Source organism: Odontesthes bonariensis, chromosome 11 (assembly GCF_027942865.1).
Source record: "Odontesthes bonariensis isolate fOdoBon6 chromosome 11, fOdoBon6.hap1, whole genome shotgun sequence".
NCBI lineage: Eukaryota > Metazoa > Chordata > Actinopteri > Atheriniformes > Atherinopsidae > Odontesthes > Odontesthes bonariensis.
Window position 1 is genome coordinate 10,062,228 of NC_134516.1, and position 15,829 is coordinate 10,078,056.

Consider the following 15,829-nt stretch of genomic DNA (forward strand, 5'->3'; position numbering starts at 1 on the left):
TGAAAACAGCCGTGTTTTTTCCTCTCTAAATCCAGAAGAACAAACGTGAAAGAAGTGTAAACATCGGTGAACGGCACAAAAACACGAGTGAGTTTTTCCACAAAGTGCAAAAAAGGGTTCCCTCATCGCTCCGACAGGTTAGAAGCGTTGGTCTGCACGACGTTTGGTGACATCACGGTGACAACACATTCAGATATTCAAATTTTGGTGATATTATGTTAAAATTAAATATTGCACCAATCAATATATAGAGATGCTTGTAAAGTTAGTTTTGTACATAAATACATATTTATTATCCTGTAAAAATTAGACCAAATGTGCCCAAACTAACAGGGACAGGTTCAACTTTAGCAGCATTTAGCGGCACTTTTTGCCACAGCGAACAAACCTGATAAGTCAGAACTGTTTATTTAAAATAAATATAGAAATAGTATCAAACGCTCGCTTGATTAAAAACTGGCAGGTTAGCATTACGGGGAAACCGGCAGCCAGTGGTTTATTGCACAAGAGCTACAGGGAACAGCTCCTTCTTGGCACGGACCAAACTGAAGCCGTTGTGCGCTCCGATCCGGAAAAATAAATAAATAAATAAATAAATAAATAACCCGCCTTCTCCGAAAGAAATTCTGCATAGAAATTGAAAGGAGTGGAAAAAGATCTATGCAGGATCTCAGATTTAAGGTCAACTCAGTCCCTTTTTTTGGTCAAAACCTTTTCAGCATCTCCAAGGAGAAAAAGTTATGCCGAGGCGCCGCGAGTCACCCCAGCCAGCGGGGTTCCACCAGCACATCTGCACTACATCTGTCCGTCAGTAGCAGCCGTCTCTCCAGGTGCTGTCACGAAGGGCACTGAGGGTGGACAAGCTCTTTGGAGGAGTCAGTAAACTGAGAGAAGGACAAGGAAAATAATTACGACACCGACTGCAGACGTCGCCGAGGCCGCAGAATGTATTAACACAGATGTATGCAAAGACCTTCAGAATAATAAATATAGCTGCAATCAGCGATGGGGGGGCCAAGCAGCATGGCACAGTAGGCAAGGCTACGGCTGCTCAGGAAGGCGTCATGAGTCCATGCACCAAGTTTGATTGGCTGCCACGGTTAAACGGAAGTGAAATGAAAAAAATCCACAAGATAACTTTTGTGCGGCTTGGTCTGAAGATTCTATGTGCCAAATCCCGTGGAGATTGGACAATAGGCGTGGCCTGAAATGCTTTTTGAAGGTTTTCAATTAAATTCAAAATGGCGGATAATCCAATATGGTGCAGATGACGTCATGAATTGCATTGACCTTGTCTGCATCCAGGGATTCCAATGATACCTCATTTGTGAAATTTGGACCAAGGGGTCCAAAGATATGAGCAAAAATGCATTTTTGCTACATATAGCGCCACCTATGGGCCGAACGTCACCAAACTTCGTTTGCCTCTTACCGCAGTGGTAATGAGTCTGTGTTAGAAGTTTGACGTCATAACATCAAATGGTTGCCAAGATATGGCCTCACTTCCGGTTTGGCGGTTGGTTTGATTGGTTTTTATGGAAAAAACAGAAGCCTAATCAAAAATTCCACACAAAAGTAAAAAAAAAAAAAAGTCAAAAGTTATTAGACTGAATACACTTTGAACTTTGACGTGTTGGTGGCGCTAGAGAGTAAGCTCTTGGGGCATGAAAATTCTTGAGGTTGGCTTTGGCACTTGGCTGATTACATGTGCCAAATTTCACAACTTTTTACTATAGCGTTCATGGGGCTGCCATAGACTTCAATAGCAGCGGAAACGGATCAATAATAAGAAAAGCTACTAACACAATGAGTGCCTTCGCAGCTTTGCTGCTAGGCCCCCAAATATAATACACAGAGGAACTGATGAATACAATGTTGACCTGAATCTGAATGTTCCAAGTTACAACTCAGCCACCAAATTTCCAACATTCGACTAAATATGTTGGAATGCCGAGTAGAATTTTTACAAGTCTTGACTTCTTTCCATACCTTCGTGCTGGTTGGGCCATCTTGCTTCTGGGGGTGGTGCAGGTGGTAGCCACGAAGGAGGCGGGGCGAGGCAGGCTGCTGCGGGGCGCGGTCAGGGTGGAGGTGGACCCTCCCCCGGCGGGTTTACTGAGCAGGGGGATCCCGCTGTTGCTGCAGCTCAGAGACTGGAGGCTGGTGGAGGTCGAGCCTTTGATGGTTGGGCTGACGTAGGCGGTGGCCTTCAGTGGTTGCCGTGACAACGAGGAGAAGTTCCCGACGCTTTGTACCCTGTTTTGCAGTTTGACTGGGGAGGGGACTGAAGAAGAGGGGCGGGGTCAGACTTAAAATGGAGAACAAATCTTAAAATATCAGAGTCATTCTGAGTCGGTGGAAGTTGGGTCTTACTGGAGGACTGCAGGCGAGCCAGTCCGCTGGACGAATCAAAACTCTGGCTGTTACGAAGCAAAGAGGGGGAAGCACTGGGATTGGTGGGGATGGGCACACTGGGAGCTCTGACAAGGTTAGGCATGCTCCTCCGCAACTTATCTAACAGACAAACAGCCAAAAGTGAAAGTTTAACGAGCTGCACAGGACAGATTTTAAAATCTCTAAAAAGACTCACAGCTGCCCTCAAACTAAAAAGGGTCGAGGGACAAAGTGTTGGTTCCTTTAACCTTCAGCTCACAAGATGGCACATAAAGCTGACCGTGACCTCCTTTCACTGTCCAACTTTAACAACCCCAACTCTAATCCAATCCAACTCTCTCTGAACGGAAACACGCAGCAGTCGGAGAGCTTTAAGAGCAGTTGTACAAGAGGCTTAGACGGTTTTTATTAAGCACCGCCAGATCAGTGAGGGTCAGCGTGTGACGACGCACACACACGCAGGGTGCTGCGCCAATGTCTTGAGCCACCTCTCATGTCTTTATATACTGCCATATACACCTCAAAATCAGAGCTGGTGAGGCAGAATTGACTAAAGTTGGTGTAAAACAGTGCTGACTTACTCTTGTGTTGCCAAGTTTTCCCCAAAGCAACGCACACACAATACAGGGAAAACAAACAGACACAAAGACGGCTCAGATTAGTTCTGAATACAGCAGATTCTCTCAAGACGAACCATGTCTGACAGAGTTCAACATTTTTTTTTTTTAAATCATTATTTCCTGGCTAAAATATCAGTCTCTGCTGCTGCTAAATTCTCAGTGCTCACCAGCGAGTTGACAGCTTTGTCTGCGGTTAAAGGGATAGTTCGCCTCTTTTGACATGAAGCTGTATGACATCCCATATTAGCAATATCATTTCTGAACATCTTCTTACGCTGCGTCCTGTGAGCAGAGTTCCAGCCGAGTTTTGGTGTTGATGAAGGTAGTCCGGCTAGTTGGCTGGGGCTTAAAAAATAAAGCGTTTGGCTTCTCAAAACAATATGCGTTCAAAAGAGTAATACATTTGCATCACAAAATCGTTCAACAAAAAAAACTCACAATTGCTTGGCGCCATTTCTCTCTACCTTCGTATCACTACGGCTATGTAAACTGTGCAGACCGAAGTGCAGACCGAGCAGGAAACACAGTAACAGGTGCGGCTATCGCTAGGTGGCTGAACGCAGTGATACGAAGGGAGAGAAAATAGCGCCAAGCGATTGTGAGGTCTGACTTTTTCTGGATGAACGATTTTGAGATGCAAACGTATTACTCTTTTGAACGCATATTGTTTTGAGAAGTAAAACGCTTAATTTTCGGGACCCCAGCCAACTAGCCGGACTACCTTCGTCAACACCAAAACGAGGCTGGAACTCTGCTCACAGGACGCAGCAGGAGGTAAGAAAATGTTCATAAATTATATTGCTAATATGGGATGTCATACAGCTTCATGTCAAAAGAGGCGAACTATACCTTTAACCTACAATTATCCCATAAGCAGAAAAAGCTGCCTGAAACGACAACAGGGGGGTTTTCTCACCTGATCCTGGTCTGAAGCCCTGCTGCTGCTCGGCTCCGCAGTGGCTGCCCAGTCCCAGTGCCAAACCCAAACCCAGTCCCAGCAGCTGGGCCGGAGGCTGAGCCTGAAAGGCGAGCCCGGCGTAAGGATACGGGGGCGTGGATGGGGTGGAAGGAGGGGTGCACAGGGAGCTGGTGCTTCTTCGCCAGTCTCGGATGCTGGAGAACGTGTGGGAGTGCGGCAGGCACGTGAGGCGCGGCTGCGGCGGGGGCAGGAGGCCGTAGTCTTCGCCGTCCTCCTCGTCTTCCTCCTCCAGGTCGAGGCCGGCGCTGAGATGGCTGAGTTGGAAGCTGAAGCTCTGGCTGCGGCGGTTGGCCAGGATGGACGACGTGCTGGCGTAGTCCTGCCTTAGACCTGGGGGAGCGAGATATGAGGACCAGCAGGCAAGATACACACACACACACACACACACACACATCACCTCCTGGGGTTAATGAAGCTGAAGTAGCGATGGGCTCTGAGATCTGGTGCAATATGTTAAATTATTAGAGGAGGAACAATAGAGACAGATGGACAGCAGAAGAAGTGAGTTGGCACACAAAGAAAACAGCCAAATGAAATACAAAAATACAGCAACAGTGTCATCCAAAGTCATTTCCGCTACACGGCCTTATAAACGTCACAGTAGAGGTTTGGGAAACAACGCCGTTGAATTCAAATCGGCCGAACCAAAATGTCTGAAACTTACTCTCCTCCTGCAGCCGGGCCATCACCTGGACGTCTGTGAGGTCCTGCAGTTTGTATCCGAAGTTGATGGAGTCGTCCTCCACCTCTGAGCCGCCGAGGTCGCTGTCCACAGAGGACTGAGGGCTGAGGACGGCACGTCGGAGGCTGTGGCCTTCAGACAAAAAAATACAATAATAATAATAATCACACCAGTCAAATAAAGACGTGGATTCATGTCGGGATATGTGTTCAATTAGTAATTCAGGTGATAATAATATCCATTGGAGATATGTGGAGACCCTGCAGTGGGCCGTAAACAGCAGCTAGGTGGTGTAACAACTGTAGGGTCTTAATATGAACCTGAACCAGAGGGAGACGTCTTCCTAGATTCTGTCATTCTTTTTTAATATCTGTCAACTTGATCCCATCTTGTGCCAGAAACGGCTCGTGTGATCAGCTTTAGGAGCAACATTCAATACCTCAGAACCGATTTGCATGTGGCATCTCCCTCTTCTGTCAACAGCTATCCAAAGATTGATGATGTGACAGCGGACAGAAGCTCCTGAGGTTTACAGGGATCTGCAGCCTGCTCAGAGCAAAGCTGATTACAGAGCGTCGCAGGACAGATGGACAGTGATCCAAAAGCAACAGTGGGAAAGCAATCGAGGAGGTAAAGAAGGGGAACATTCTACATCCACTGTTTCCAAACTTCATGCTATTCTATTTATTGGGGATGTGAACGAAAAAAAAAATAAATAAATTTCAATAACAAGAGTTTAATGTTTGCAACATCGTTTCAGCACCATGTTGCATCGTCATGGACACCCCCCACCAGGGAGCCGTGTTGCTCAGGACGTGAGCTGCCACGCTTCTCCTCCAGCGGGCGCCTCTCTCGTTGCCTGGAACCAGACTTTTTCCATCACTAATAATGCACATGAATGTAATTCAGCTGCAGCCTCAGAAATATCATTTCAGAGAACGTTTCATAGAACGCTGCATTACAAAGGCTCGGTGGGACTCATTCATTTCTGCACTCCTACACCTAACATGAGAGAACGACCCAGCTCCCTGCGCGTTAACATTCCGGCTACGATAAGTTTGTGTGAGGTTAATCAGACACGGACATCAGACACAAAGGCGGCAGCGAGTCTTACTTCGAACGGTTGGGTGAGGGAAGAACGTGGGAGTCCTCTCTGCTACAGGGGAGAACTCCTTCCCTACGGGGCTCAGAGCACGATGGAGGACCGGGTGGAGCGGGGAGGAGAGGGGTGGAGCTGCAGGGAGGGTTGGCAAAAAAGATGATAAGGCAACATGATATCACGTGCAGACTTTTTGGGCGAACATTCAAAGACTGCGAAACTACAAAAGGAGTCGTGGGTAGTTGAAAACGGGCACTCGTTTTGGCTACCGTGTCTTTCTGACGGCCGGGGAGTGGAGCAGGGTTTGGCGGAAGGGGAGGCGCTGATGGGAGACACTCCGGCCACTCGAGTCGGAGGGCCGGGGGAGGAGGAGGGAGAGGGGCTGGACAGGGAGCTGCGCCACCTGGAGACTGAGGAAGAAAGCGGAGGAGAGAGATGAAGGTACACAAGCAGAGGCGTTCAATAACAAAGAGAATGTTTCACTTGGAAATGTACTGAAGATTTTTTTTGTGTTGGATACACACACAAAAAAAAAAAAAAAAAAAGGAGACATTTCCTTCCGCTGCATCGCCTCATCCATCATCAAATCTATTGTCTCAACACACACACTCGCAGTTGTTGCTGAGTAAGGACAGAGTAAAACCACTCACAAGGTGAGGACCAATATTTCTTGTTCACTTAGAAACAAACAAAGCCTGTGTTCGAAACCGCATACTTCTACTACTCCCACTACTCATACTAACGTTTTGAGTTAGTATGCAAGTTTGAGTAAGCGAGAAGTTCCCGGATGCATACTAGATTGGCCAAAATGTTGGGTATGCATCATGAGGTTACTACTCATACTGAAACTACCCAAGATGCAACGTAACATCACCGATCGTCATTTCCTGTCAAAACGGCAGTTTCAAGCTAGCTACAACGAGGGTAGGTTCACTTCCTGTTTTCAAAACAAAAGCACCAATTGTATCGTAATGGCTTTCCCTATGATAAAAGGCAACGGGTGTTTTATTTTGTGAAAATAACCAGAAGTGCGTTGCTCACTACGGCTAGCTTTAGTAGCGCCAAATTCGTCGGAAACAAAATGGTAAATAGCCGGTATTTTGTCAGATTTAACACGTTGGGGGATCTAAACGACTACTTTCTCGCCTGAAAATGTTTCAAATGTTGCTAAAGTTTACAGAGTTTAGAGCTTAAGCGAAATCAGCTTCAGGCCGGGTGATTTCGGCTCGGGTAGGAGCGAAATGCATTGTGGGTAAACGCTCTGCATACTGTCTGATCGATCAGTATGCCGTATGCAAGTATGTAGTATGCGGTTTCGAACACAGCCCATGTGTCATTCCAGACACTAGGTGGCATAGTGATCCAATACACTGCTTCAGATTTTGAGAAGCACAAAAGATTCAGAAAAAGATTTTAATCTGTGTTAAACTTTAGCGGTGAAAAATTGACACTTAATTGACATTCTGAGGTCCTACTGAGAAAATTAGAGGATAGCATCTATATAACCTAAGGAGGTCATCTAGAGGGAAACAAAGTGAGGACCGGCCAAAATGTCCTCACTCTGTTGGTTAAAAACTTGGTCCTCGCTCAACAATAAGTGCAAGAACACACACATACCCCCCCCACTCTGAGTAGAGGGCAGTTCTGTGCAGCCGTTACCTCACCAGCAGTGTCTGTCACTTACTGCTCTGTTCAACAGCTCAGAGCTGAAGACAAAGCGGGATTCAACAAAACACAGCTGCTCATACAGTGCAGCTGTACCTGGTGCCGACTGTCTCACACACACACACACACACACACACACACACACTTCTATTCATAGAAATATCAAAGAAACTCGACTGGTTCGAGGCTTTTGTTCACGCAGAGATGCAGAGGCTGCTACCTGTCAATGTGAATATAAGCCACTTAGCCACACAAAAGGGGGGCTGCATTCCCCTTTCGTGTAAACCGTTGCTATGGCAACAGCGGCTCCATTTCACTGTACTCATGCTGGAGCGGAGAGAGAGCGATTGCAGGCCAGGCTGGTGGGAGGATTTCTCTGCAGCTTTAAGACGTGAGCGGACAGCAGCAGAGCAGCGTTACAGCGCCTCGTCTGATGCAACCAGACTCTCGGCTGCTGCAACTTCACAGGATGGAGCCGAGTGCGCAGGGCGCCGCTGTGGCCCCCGAACCCTGACCAAGACATTGTAGACTGTCCTTCTGAAGGAGCGGCGCCCAAGCACAGAGGTGCGCAGGGTCTGAGTTTGGAAGAACCTCCGACGAGGTTGCATCAGACTCCAAAAGCGGCCTGGGATGATCTCGGTCCGAAAATATCTCCTTCAGTGAGCCGTTCAGATTTGTACGACACACTCGGCTCAGAGCAGAATTATCCAGTCTGCCCATCTTTACCTCCACCTTGCCACGGAGTTCAAGTCGTGCTGCATTACGCTGTGAAACACCAAAAGCAGCTACATTGTTCACTTTTCACACAAAAGAAGCCGATAAGACTCTACCAGTACTTTGTTTTTTGAAAATCTGACTCGTTGGCCTTTTATTTCATTTCTTTTGGCAACCAAAAAGTAGGAAATGTATCAGCTCCCATTCGTTAGTCACACTTACAAGCAAAAAAAAATGTCTTTTTCAAATTCAAAGTTCAATTTTTTGTTCACAAGGCCAGTACAGTATGAGCACAGATAAGATGGTGCCTAAAAGAATGAGCAGTGAGGTCTAGTGAGGGAAATGAGTATTTAAGAATAAGCGGGTCTTCTTTTTTGTGCTGATCAGGTGTCACCGATGTGTGAAAATGGCAACAGATGGAGGCAGTTTTGCCCTACAGTAGAGGAGTGGAGGCTCAAATTCGGCAGCATTTTCAGACGTGTGACGAGCAACATTCGTCTGTCATCAGACTCCTGTCGCTCTTAATGTTCACAGCACAGCATGCGAGGTATGATTCCCCTTTTTTGTTTCTCTTTTAAAAAAAGAAAAAAAAAGCCAGAACTCACATTCGTCTGACAAGAAATGTCGGCCATTAACTTTTTTTGCTCATCAGTACTGAAGAAGGACCACAGTACCGTGTCAAAACTTCATTTGGATTTTGCTGACAGCCTGAAGTTTGTTCAAAAATCTTCAGGTATAAAGCTGACGACATGCCCAGCTCACTGCCTTTTACAATCAGTGTAGAAGCTTTCCTGAACTCTCTGACTGGGAAATTCAAAGTGTGAGGAGTCGGAGCCGCACCACAAACACGCCCAGCACAGCAGAGTCCAGCGACGTGTCTTCGCTTCGATCTTCGGCGCGTTGAGCTGCTCCGTTCACCTGAGGCCGCCGCATTTACGCATTCCAGGCTCGTGGATTGGATGAAGACTTCTATGAACATCTGTCCTGATGATACACACCTGCTTTGAAGATTTTTTTTTTTTTTTTTAAAGTCCTAAAATCTATTTTTAAATAGTCAATTCTGACTCATGACGCAACCACTATCGATTCACAGCACGCCCACTGATGTTACCATGGCGACTGGCATGTTTCCTGTTCTACTTGGATCCGTTTCCTTGTCGTTCCTCGTTGCTCTCCCCAAGTAAGAGATGGAAGAAGTGAGAGATGTGCTCATCATGGCGACTCTCGTCTGATCTGCTTAGTGCTGAACTGATCTGAACTCAAATGTAAGGACAGACTCAGTGAAGTCAAATGAAAGTGAAATGCATCGACTTCCTTTGCTGTGAGGCCCCTTCGTTGCCATTCGGAGCTGCCCATTACATTTAAAAAAAAAAAAATAATAAATCACCGAATTAGTTCACTCAAGTCCTCCTGTGTGTAATCCAAGTGTCACAGGATCTTAGTATATATACACCTGTTGGAAATAGAACGGAGCCTGCAAATACACCACTAAGCGAGCAGCACAATGAAGACAAATAAGCTCTCCGAAAAAGGTTAGAGATTGCAGTGTTGCTTCAGAATTACTGGAAATGCCAGCTATTCAGTTACATGTCAAATACAGTAACAAAAAAAACAAACAAAAGGCCGGAGAGTTTATTAAATCTGAAGTGACGGACACTTTTCAAAACACAACTCCGGGGGGACCAAAAGACCATTAAACGTTACCTCTCTCCACAAGCAGAAACCCACCAACGGCATGCCTGCAATGAAGCATGGTGGTGGCATAATCATGCTGTTGGGATGTTATGCTTCATCTTTCCTACACATGCAGCCAAAGCAACCGTCGTGTTTTGATGCGGCCGTTCAAAGACATTTCTGGTCTCACTGGTTCTCACCGTGGGAACCAGCAGATCCATGACGGCGAACTGGAGCCGAGGCCGTTTCTGCTGTTTCCTGGGAGGGGGGGGTTGTTCTGTGTGCTCAAGATGCTGCTCTCAAAGAGTTGGATTTCCTTTTGGGGTGAAGTGCGCTCCGTCCGGTAGATAGAAGGTGTCATCGTAGTTATCTCAGGAGGGGATGTTCAGTCACCTCACCACCACCCAACAGCCTTCCTCACGCTCGTGATGAGGAGCTTCCTGTCTTTGACTTTCTTCGGCATTCCGTATCTCCACACTTGCCGCTCGCTGATGCAGGAAAAAAAACCAAAACAAAACAAAAAAAAAATTAATTTGTAGAAACTCTTCATGATGCTGCATTGAGTCTCTCTGCATCACAGATGCCAGCTCCTTGGCACACGAGTCCCGGATCGTTGCTTCCAGCACGGATAACTAAAATGTCCGGGTGACTGTGTTGAGAGCTCGGAGTAAAGGCGTGGAAGGACGCCACTCCTTTATCAAACCATTGAACTTTGGGATTAAGGCCCAAGTTCTCTCCAAACTTCTGAAGCGCCCGATGTAACTTGACCCGATGATCCAGATCGCTGGTCTTTGTCAGTGTGCTGTCAGAGGAGCTGGTGTCACTGATCTGGAGGCCTGTTCTTCCTTCTTCTGAGGTTCGAGCTGTATCAGTGTGGAGGGGACATCCTGAGAAGAGCTTTGCTTTATCATCTTCCATCGATGTCAGGGATAATTCTGCTGCCTGCTGAAACTTACGTTGGAGGTGAGCAGTACCAAACAAACAAACGAACGCATGCATTAGCCCAGCCGCAGGTTTAAAAGTAACAGCATGAGAGCAGAAACGAGAACACTGCGGGTGACTTTCAACACCTGCAGACACACGAACGGACCGATGGCACTGATCTTCAGGTCTGCGATGCACAAAATGTGTAAAAGGAGTTCTATTGAAGAAAAACAGGCACAGCTTTCATTCATCGGTACCAAACTTGCACAAACCTGATAGTGCCTCACCGTACAGAGTTTACCTCACAGCGGAACCCTCGTGCCAAACATCTCCCAAAATATCCTCACATCTTGATGAGCTTCTAATAAAAACACACCAACGCCTGCTGAAGGCACTGCCTTCGCTTTAAAACCTCGTTTTTAAATCACTGATCATCAGTTGTAGCTACTGAGAGGAACTTTTGATCAAAGCAGGGCTAATCCCCGAAAACCTCCATCCAAACAGCTGCTCAGCATCTGGCTGCCTGAATTTAGAATTTAAAGTTATGCAAGGCTCAACCGGAAAAAAATATATCATTTTAAGTTTGGGACAAGCAAACTGCTGAAGTAGATACGAGTAGTTTGGAGAAGCTTTTATGCCCGGTAAATTCCTCACACACACACACACACGTGGGCTCGTACTTTGTTCCAGTCGGACGGACAGAGACCTCCTGGCGGCCTCCAACTCAGATTTGGGGTTGTCCAGAACCTGCCGGCACCACTGCAGAGGTGTGAGGGACTCATTTGTGGCCTCTCTGGCCTTCGATGTGACGTATAACCTGGAAATGGACAGAAGGTGGACAGGCCGAGTCAGATTTGATGATGACATGACGAAAACAAGAGCGTTCAGCGATCATGCTGACGTTCAACAGGCACGTCGTTCTGGCATGTTGAATAACTTTTGTCATTCAACAAAAGCTTCATCTGTGATGGTAGCATATGTGTAACTTCACTAATGATTGACCATATTAACGTTTTTTTTTTTTTTTAGTAAAGCGAAAATATGCTGGCATCCCAGCAATCTCCCTTTTAAAATTGGATTATTTCAGCAACACGAACCACACTGTGTTGGAATCACAGCAGCATGGCCGAGGTGCTAAACAGACCTGCCTGCTTCCCCAGGGGTCAATCCTGGGACCCCTATTGTTCAATCTGTACATGCTTCCGTTAGGCCAGCTAATACACAGCTATAATGTGTCCTACCACCACTGTGCAGATGACACTCAGATCTACGTGTCACTGACAGCAGAAGAACACGGGCCTGTAGATACATTATGTCACTGCATGGAACAGATCAGTGTGTGGATGCAAAACAATTTCCTCCAGCTAAACTCAGACAAAACTGAAATCATTGTCTGTGGCCCACAGAAACAAAGAGAAAGTGTTATCAGTCACCTTGAGACTCCCTCTCTAAAACCTAACTATCAAGTTAGAAATCTCGGGGTAATATTGGACTCAGACCTGAACTTTAACAGCCACATTAAATCTTTAACATCAGCAGCTTTTTACCATCTAAAAAACATTGCCAGAATCAAAGGAATAGTGTCTAAACCAGACTTAGAGAGACTGATCCATGCGTTTGTCTCCAGCAGGTTAGACTGCTGTAACGGCCTGCTCACTGGGCTCTCTAAACGGGCTGTAAGACAGCTGCAGTACATCCAGAACGCTGCTGCTCGAGTCCTGACTGGAACCAGGAAATACGACCATATTAGTCCAGTGCTCAGGTCTCTGCACTGGCTCCCCCCGCCCCCCATCAGAAATCATTCGACACCATTGCTTCCTACACACTTGGAGTGTTGTTTGAAGCCGGCGTGACGCAGCAGTGTGGTAAATACGCCGTTGTTCCAGCTTTTTATAGAAGCAGATTTAGTTTTCTGGGATCCAAAAGGGGCTTTTGTTTGGTTTTGAACGGCAGCGTGAGACCAACGCTGAAGTAGAATGCCGTTAACTTGATCTCATTCAAGGCAATCTACGGCCCCTCAGAAGACTTCGGATTCATCAGTTTTTCCTTCAATCTTCACATAAATTGCCTTCTACCACATATGGCCCTTGGTTTGAGACATTTTTCTTGTGGAGACACAACTTTCAAAGTGTGACCACAAAAAGAAACCAACTGCTGAGCTAACACCACCTCTCGCTCTTTAAACCCTTCTTCCTCCCCGCCTCCACAGCTAACACTGTTACATAATGTAGACATTACTTTCTTAAGTCACCAAAACTAAAACCTTGTGCAGACCTATGCGTGATGAATAAGATACTCAGGCCTCTAATAGCTGCTTTAAAAATTTAAAAAAAAACCTGATGAGAGAACTGAATTCTTCTTCTCACTGAAATTATCCCCCTGGCAGATTAGAATCCACATTCATTTCCTGCTACCAGCTCGTCTCCTCAGCCATGGTCTGAGGAGTTAATGAGCGTTTTAGGTATGAGGAGGAGGAGGAACCGCTCTCTTCTGTTGGAGGGAATCAGATTATTCTGAAAGCCCCGACTCTGCAGGCGGCACAGAAGGGAAGAGGCTGAATTATAGATTAAAACCTACGCTGGCATCAGGTGAGAGTCTGACCTGAACGGGGACAGAGCGCGCACACACACCCCTCAGTTTCTATTCCTGGACATGTAAAGAGCACCTGCAATATGAATCCAGCAAATAAAAGATGAATCGAAATGTGCTGCAGTGCAGAATCAACCAAAGATGCTACTGTGTTCCACGTATGCATCCTAATATTAGACACCTATCAGTGTACAGCGGTGCAACCTAAACCTAACTGTAGGCTGAATGCATTAAGGGTAATTAGAGCTAAAATAAGCCCGTTTAAAAGACAGCAACAACTACTGTACTGTGCAAAAGTGTCAAGCCATCCCTCATTTCTTTATATTTTTACATCTGAAGCAGCCAGACTTTCTCGTCATCTTTTAAAGTGGTCCGGAGCAGCAGTTTATTAGGCTTCTTTGACCGTGGGATGCCTGCTCTCCCATTCATTTATTTGGATGCATCTACAAAAAGAGGATAAAAAAAACAGTTTGGACAGACAAAGTAGTAATTCTTTGCAGCAACGAGGCGATTAGCTGAAAACTATTAGGCAGGCCTATAAAACTATCTGCAGCATGAAGAACAGTGTAGCCAGGAGAACTATTCCCGAAGACTGCTGATAGAAATGGCAGAAAGCTCGTCTGAGAGGGTTCAGAGTGTGCTGGAGAATAGAGGCGCTCACACTAAATAACCACTTTCACACTCATTTCAACTGCTTTCTGCATGTTTGCGCACTTGTTCCTGGTTCTCCTGACAATATAGAAAGAGATGACGGGTCAAGAAATGCTGAGTGTAGTAGCAGCGAACATGACGAGCGTTTAAAAGTGTGGCTGGCAATAAGCAACTTGTCTTAATCTGCAAAATGTCACTTAGAATGACCTCGAATACTTTTTTTTTTTTTTTTTTCCCCCCCTCAGTGAAAGTAGACAATAGAAATAAAAAAAACAAGGACAAAGCCAGCGTCAGCGGTTTGACTGCCTTTGTGGCTCAGGTGTTTGAAGCATGGCACTAATGTGAAAGCATTTTCCTCACAGGGAGAGAAGGGCAGCTTGATGCAGCTGGTAATCAGTGGCCTCTTCTGTCAGATGCCTAATTAACTTGCAGGTGGCTTTGTCTGAGCATGGCTGGGGCCTGGAGCTGCTGAGAGCGCAACTTACTTATAAGTATTAGGAATAAAAAGCTAAAAATTAAAAAAAAAAGGCGTCTGCATGAAAGATTTACTATTTGAACGTACCACACAAAGCAACAAATGGTCAAAAATTGGAACAAACGCTCGACAGTTACCATGTTTCCTCAGAATCGTCTGAGCAGCTCAAGGAATCCAAATCCAAAAGCTCCAGATCATCCAGAACCGATGGTTCGGATACATCTTCTTCCTCCTCCTCCATCGCTCCATCTCCGGCGCTGTGAGGGTGGAAATAGTCGAAAGGCTCCCCCGGAGGAGAGAATGAACCCAAGGACGACTGACACAGCAAGGTGGGCAGCGGGCTGGGGAGGCGGTACCCACCGGCGCTGCCGAGGACGCACGCCGAGGATGGAGGCAACAGAAGCGGGCCGCCGGAGCAGCCGCCGGCCCGGGTCCGCAGCTGCTCGTTCTGCCGCTCCAGTTTCCGAACCAGCTCCTGCAGCTTCTTCACCTCCAATTCGGCGTTCAGACTGTTGCTGTTGCAGTCCACCTCCATCATTATCGCGGGGTTCAGCACGGCTGCCTCCATTGGATCAGAACAATACCAATCTTCAATACTTCGGACGCCTCCACACCTCCAATTAAGAAGGTTTATGGAGGACAGGTACGGCCAAGCTGCTGTAATTGCGGTGATCCAGTTCACCGGTCGCTCTACAACTGATTTCTGTATCCGGCAGCGGTACTACTAGGCTAATCTGTCTAGTACGCCTGTCTGGATGGCCACCCAATGGGAGACTTTGAGACTCCACCCCTCCACACCCACGCGTCTTAGCCTCTATGCACGGAGGAGCTGATGACAGGTAGCGGGTGCACCTGTCAGTCCGAATTGTCGGCCAACATCAGAAACTAGACCTGTAGAGGACTGCAAGACAGAGCCAACACCCTTTGAACAGTTCAAACTTTCGACTCAGTACGTAGACATCGTGTTGCTTCGTTTCATGCAAAGACGTGGCTTTAAACATGACTTACGGTCCAGATAAGTCATCTGATGACCTAAATATCGAGTGCTGAGATTGTGCGTTACAATTGTTCGAAGCACCTGCTCCACATTTTGTGCATTTGGTGACATCTGGTGGCGGAAACCTGTCATGGCACCGAGTGGCGAAACCAGTATCAGCAGGTTTGAAAAAACGTCTCATCACATGTAAGTTGATTAACTGACATAGTTGATGAATTATATCATTTATTAATCATTTATCTTTTAAGAAAAAGCACCATGAACAGCAAATTCAGCTTTGTACGGTCGATAGGGAAAAAAATTCAAAATAAAAACCTCCCTTTGTTTTCGCTTTAAAGAAACTACAAAGAAGTGATTTTTTTTTTT

At 46.4% G+C, this 15,829-nt stretch overlaps 1 protein-coding gene across 1 annotated transcript; it reads right to left on the reverse strand.

Moving 5' to 3' along the window:
* Positions 1–583: 583 nt before the first annotated feature.
* On the reverse strand, positions 584–15,307 carry LOC142391606 (SLAIN motif-containing protein 1-like). The gene is made up of 9 exons (XM_075477470.1): positions 14,604–15,307; positions 11,432–11,568; positions 6,044–6,184; positions 5,790–5,909; positions 4,658–4,807; positions 3,931–4,323; positions 2,374–2,514; positions 1,990–2,284; positions 584–884 (listed from the first exon to the last, which is right to left on the reverse strand). The coding sequence occupies exons 1-9, from the start codon at positions 15,032–15,034 to the stop codon at positions 809–811; spliced, it is 1,884 nt and encodes a 627-aa protein (XP_075333585.1). The 5' UTR covers positions 15,035–15,307; the 3' UTR covers positions 584–808.
* Between the last annotated feature and the right edge of the window lie 522 nt (positions 15,308–15,829).

Bases quoted from the DNA above. Each gene is read 5' to 3' on its own strand.
- LOC142391606 (XM_075477470.1), bottom strand. From the start codon at position 15,034: ATGGAGGCAGCCGTGCTGAACCCCGCGATAATGATGGAGGTGGACTGC. The intron at 4,808-5,789 runs GTAAGACTCGCT...TTTTGTCTGAAG, and splicing joins CCCTCACCCAACCGTTCGAA to GCCACAGCCTCCGACGTGCC. The intron at 2,515-3,930 runs GTGAGAAAACCC...TTTGTCTGTTAG, and splicing joins GGGCTTCAGACCAGGATCAG to ATAAGTTGCGGAGGAGCATG.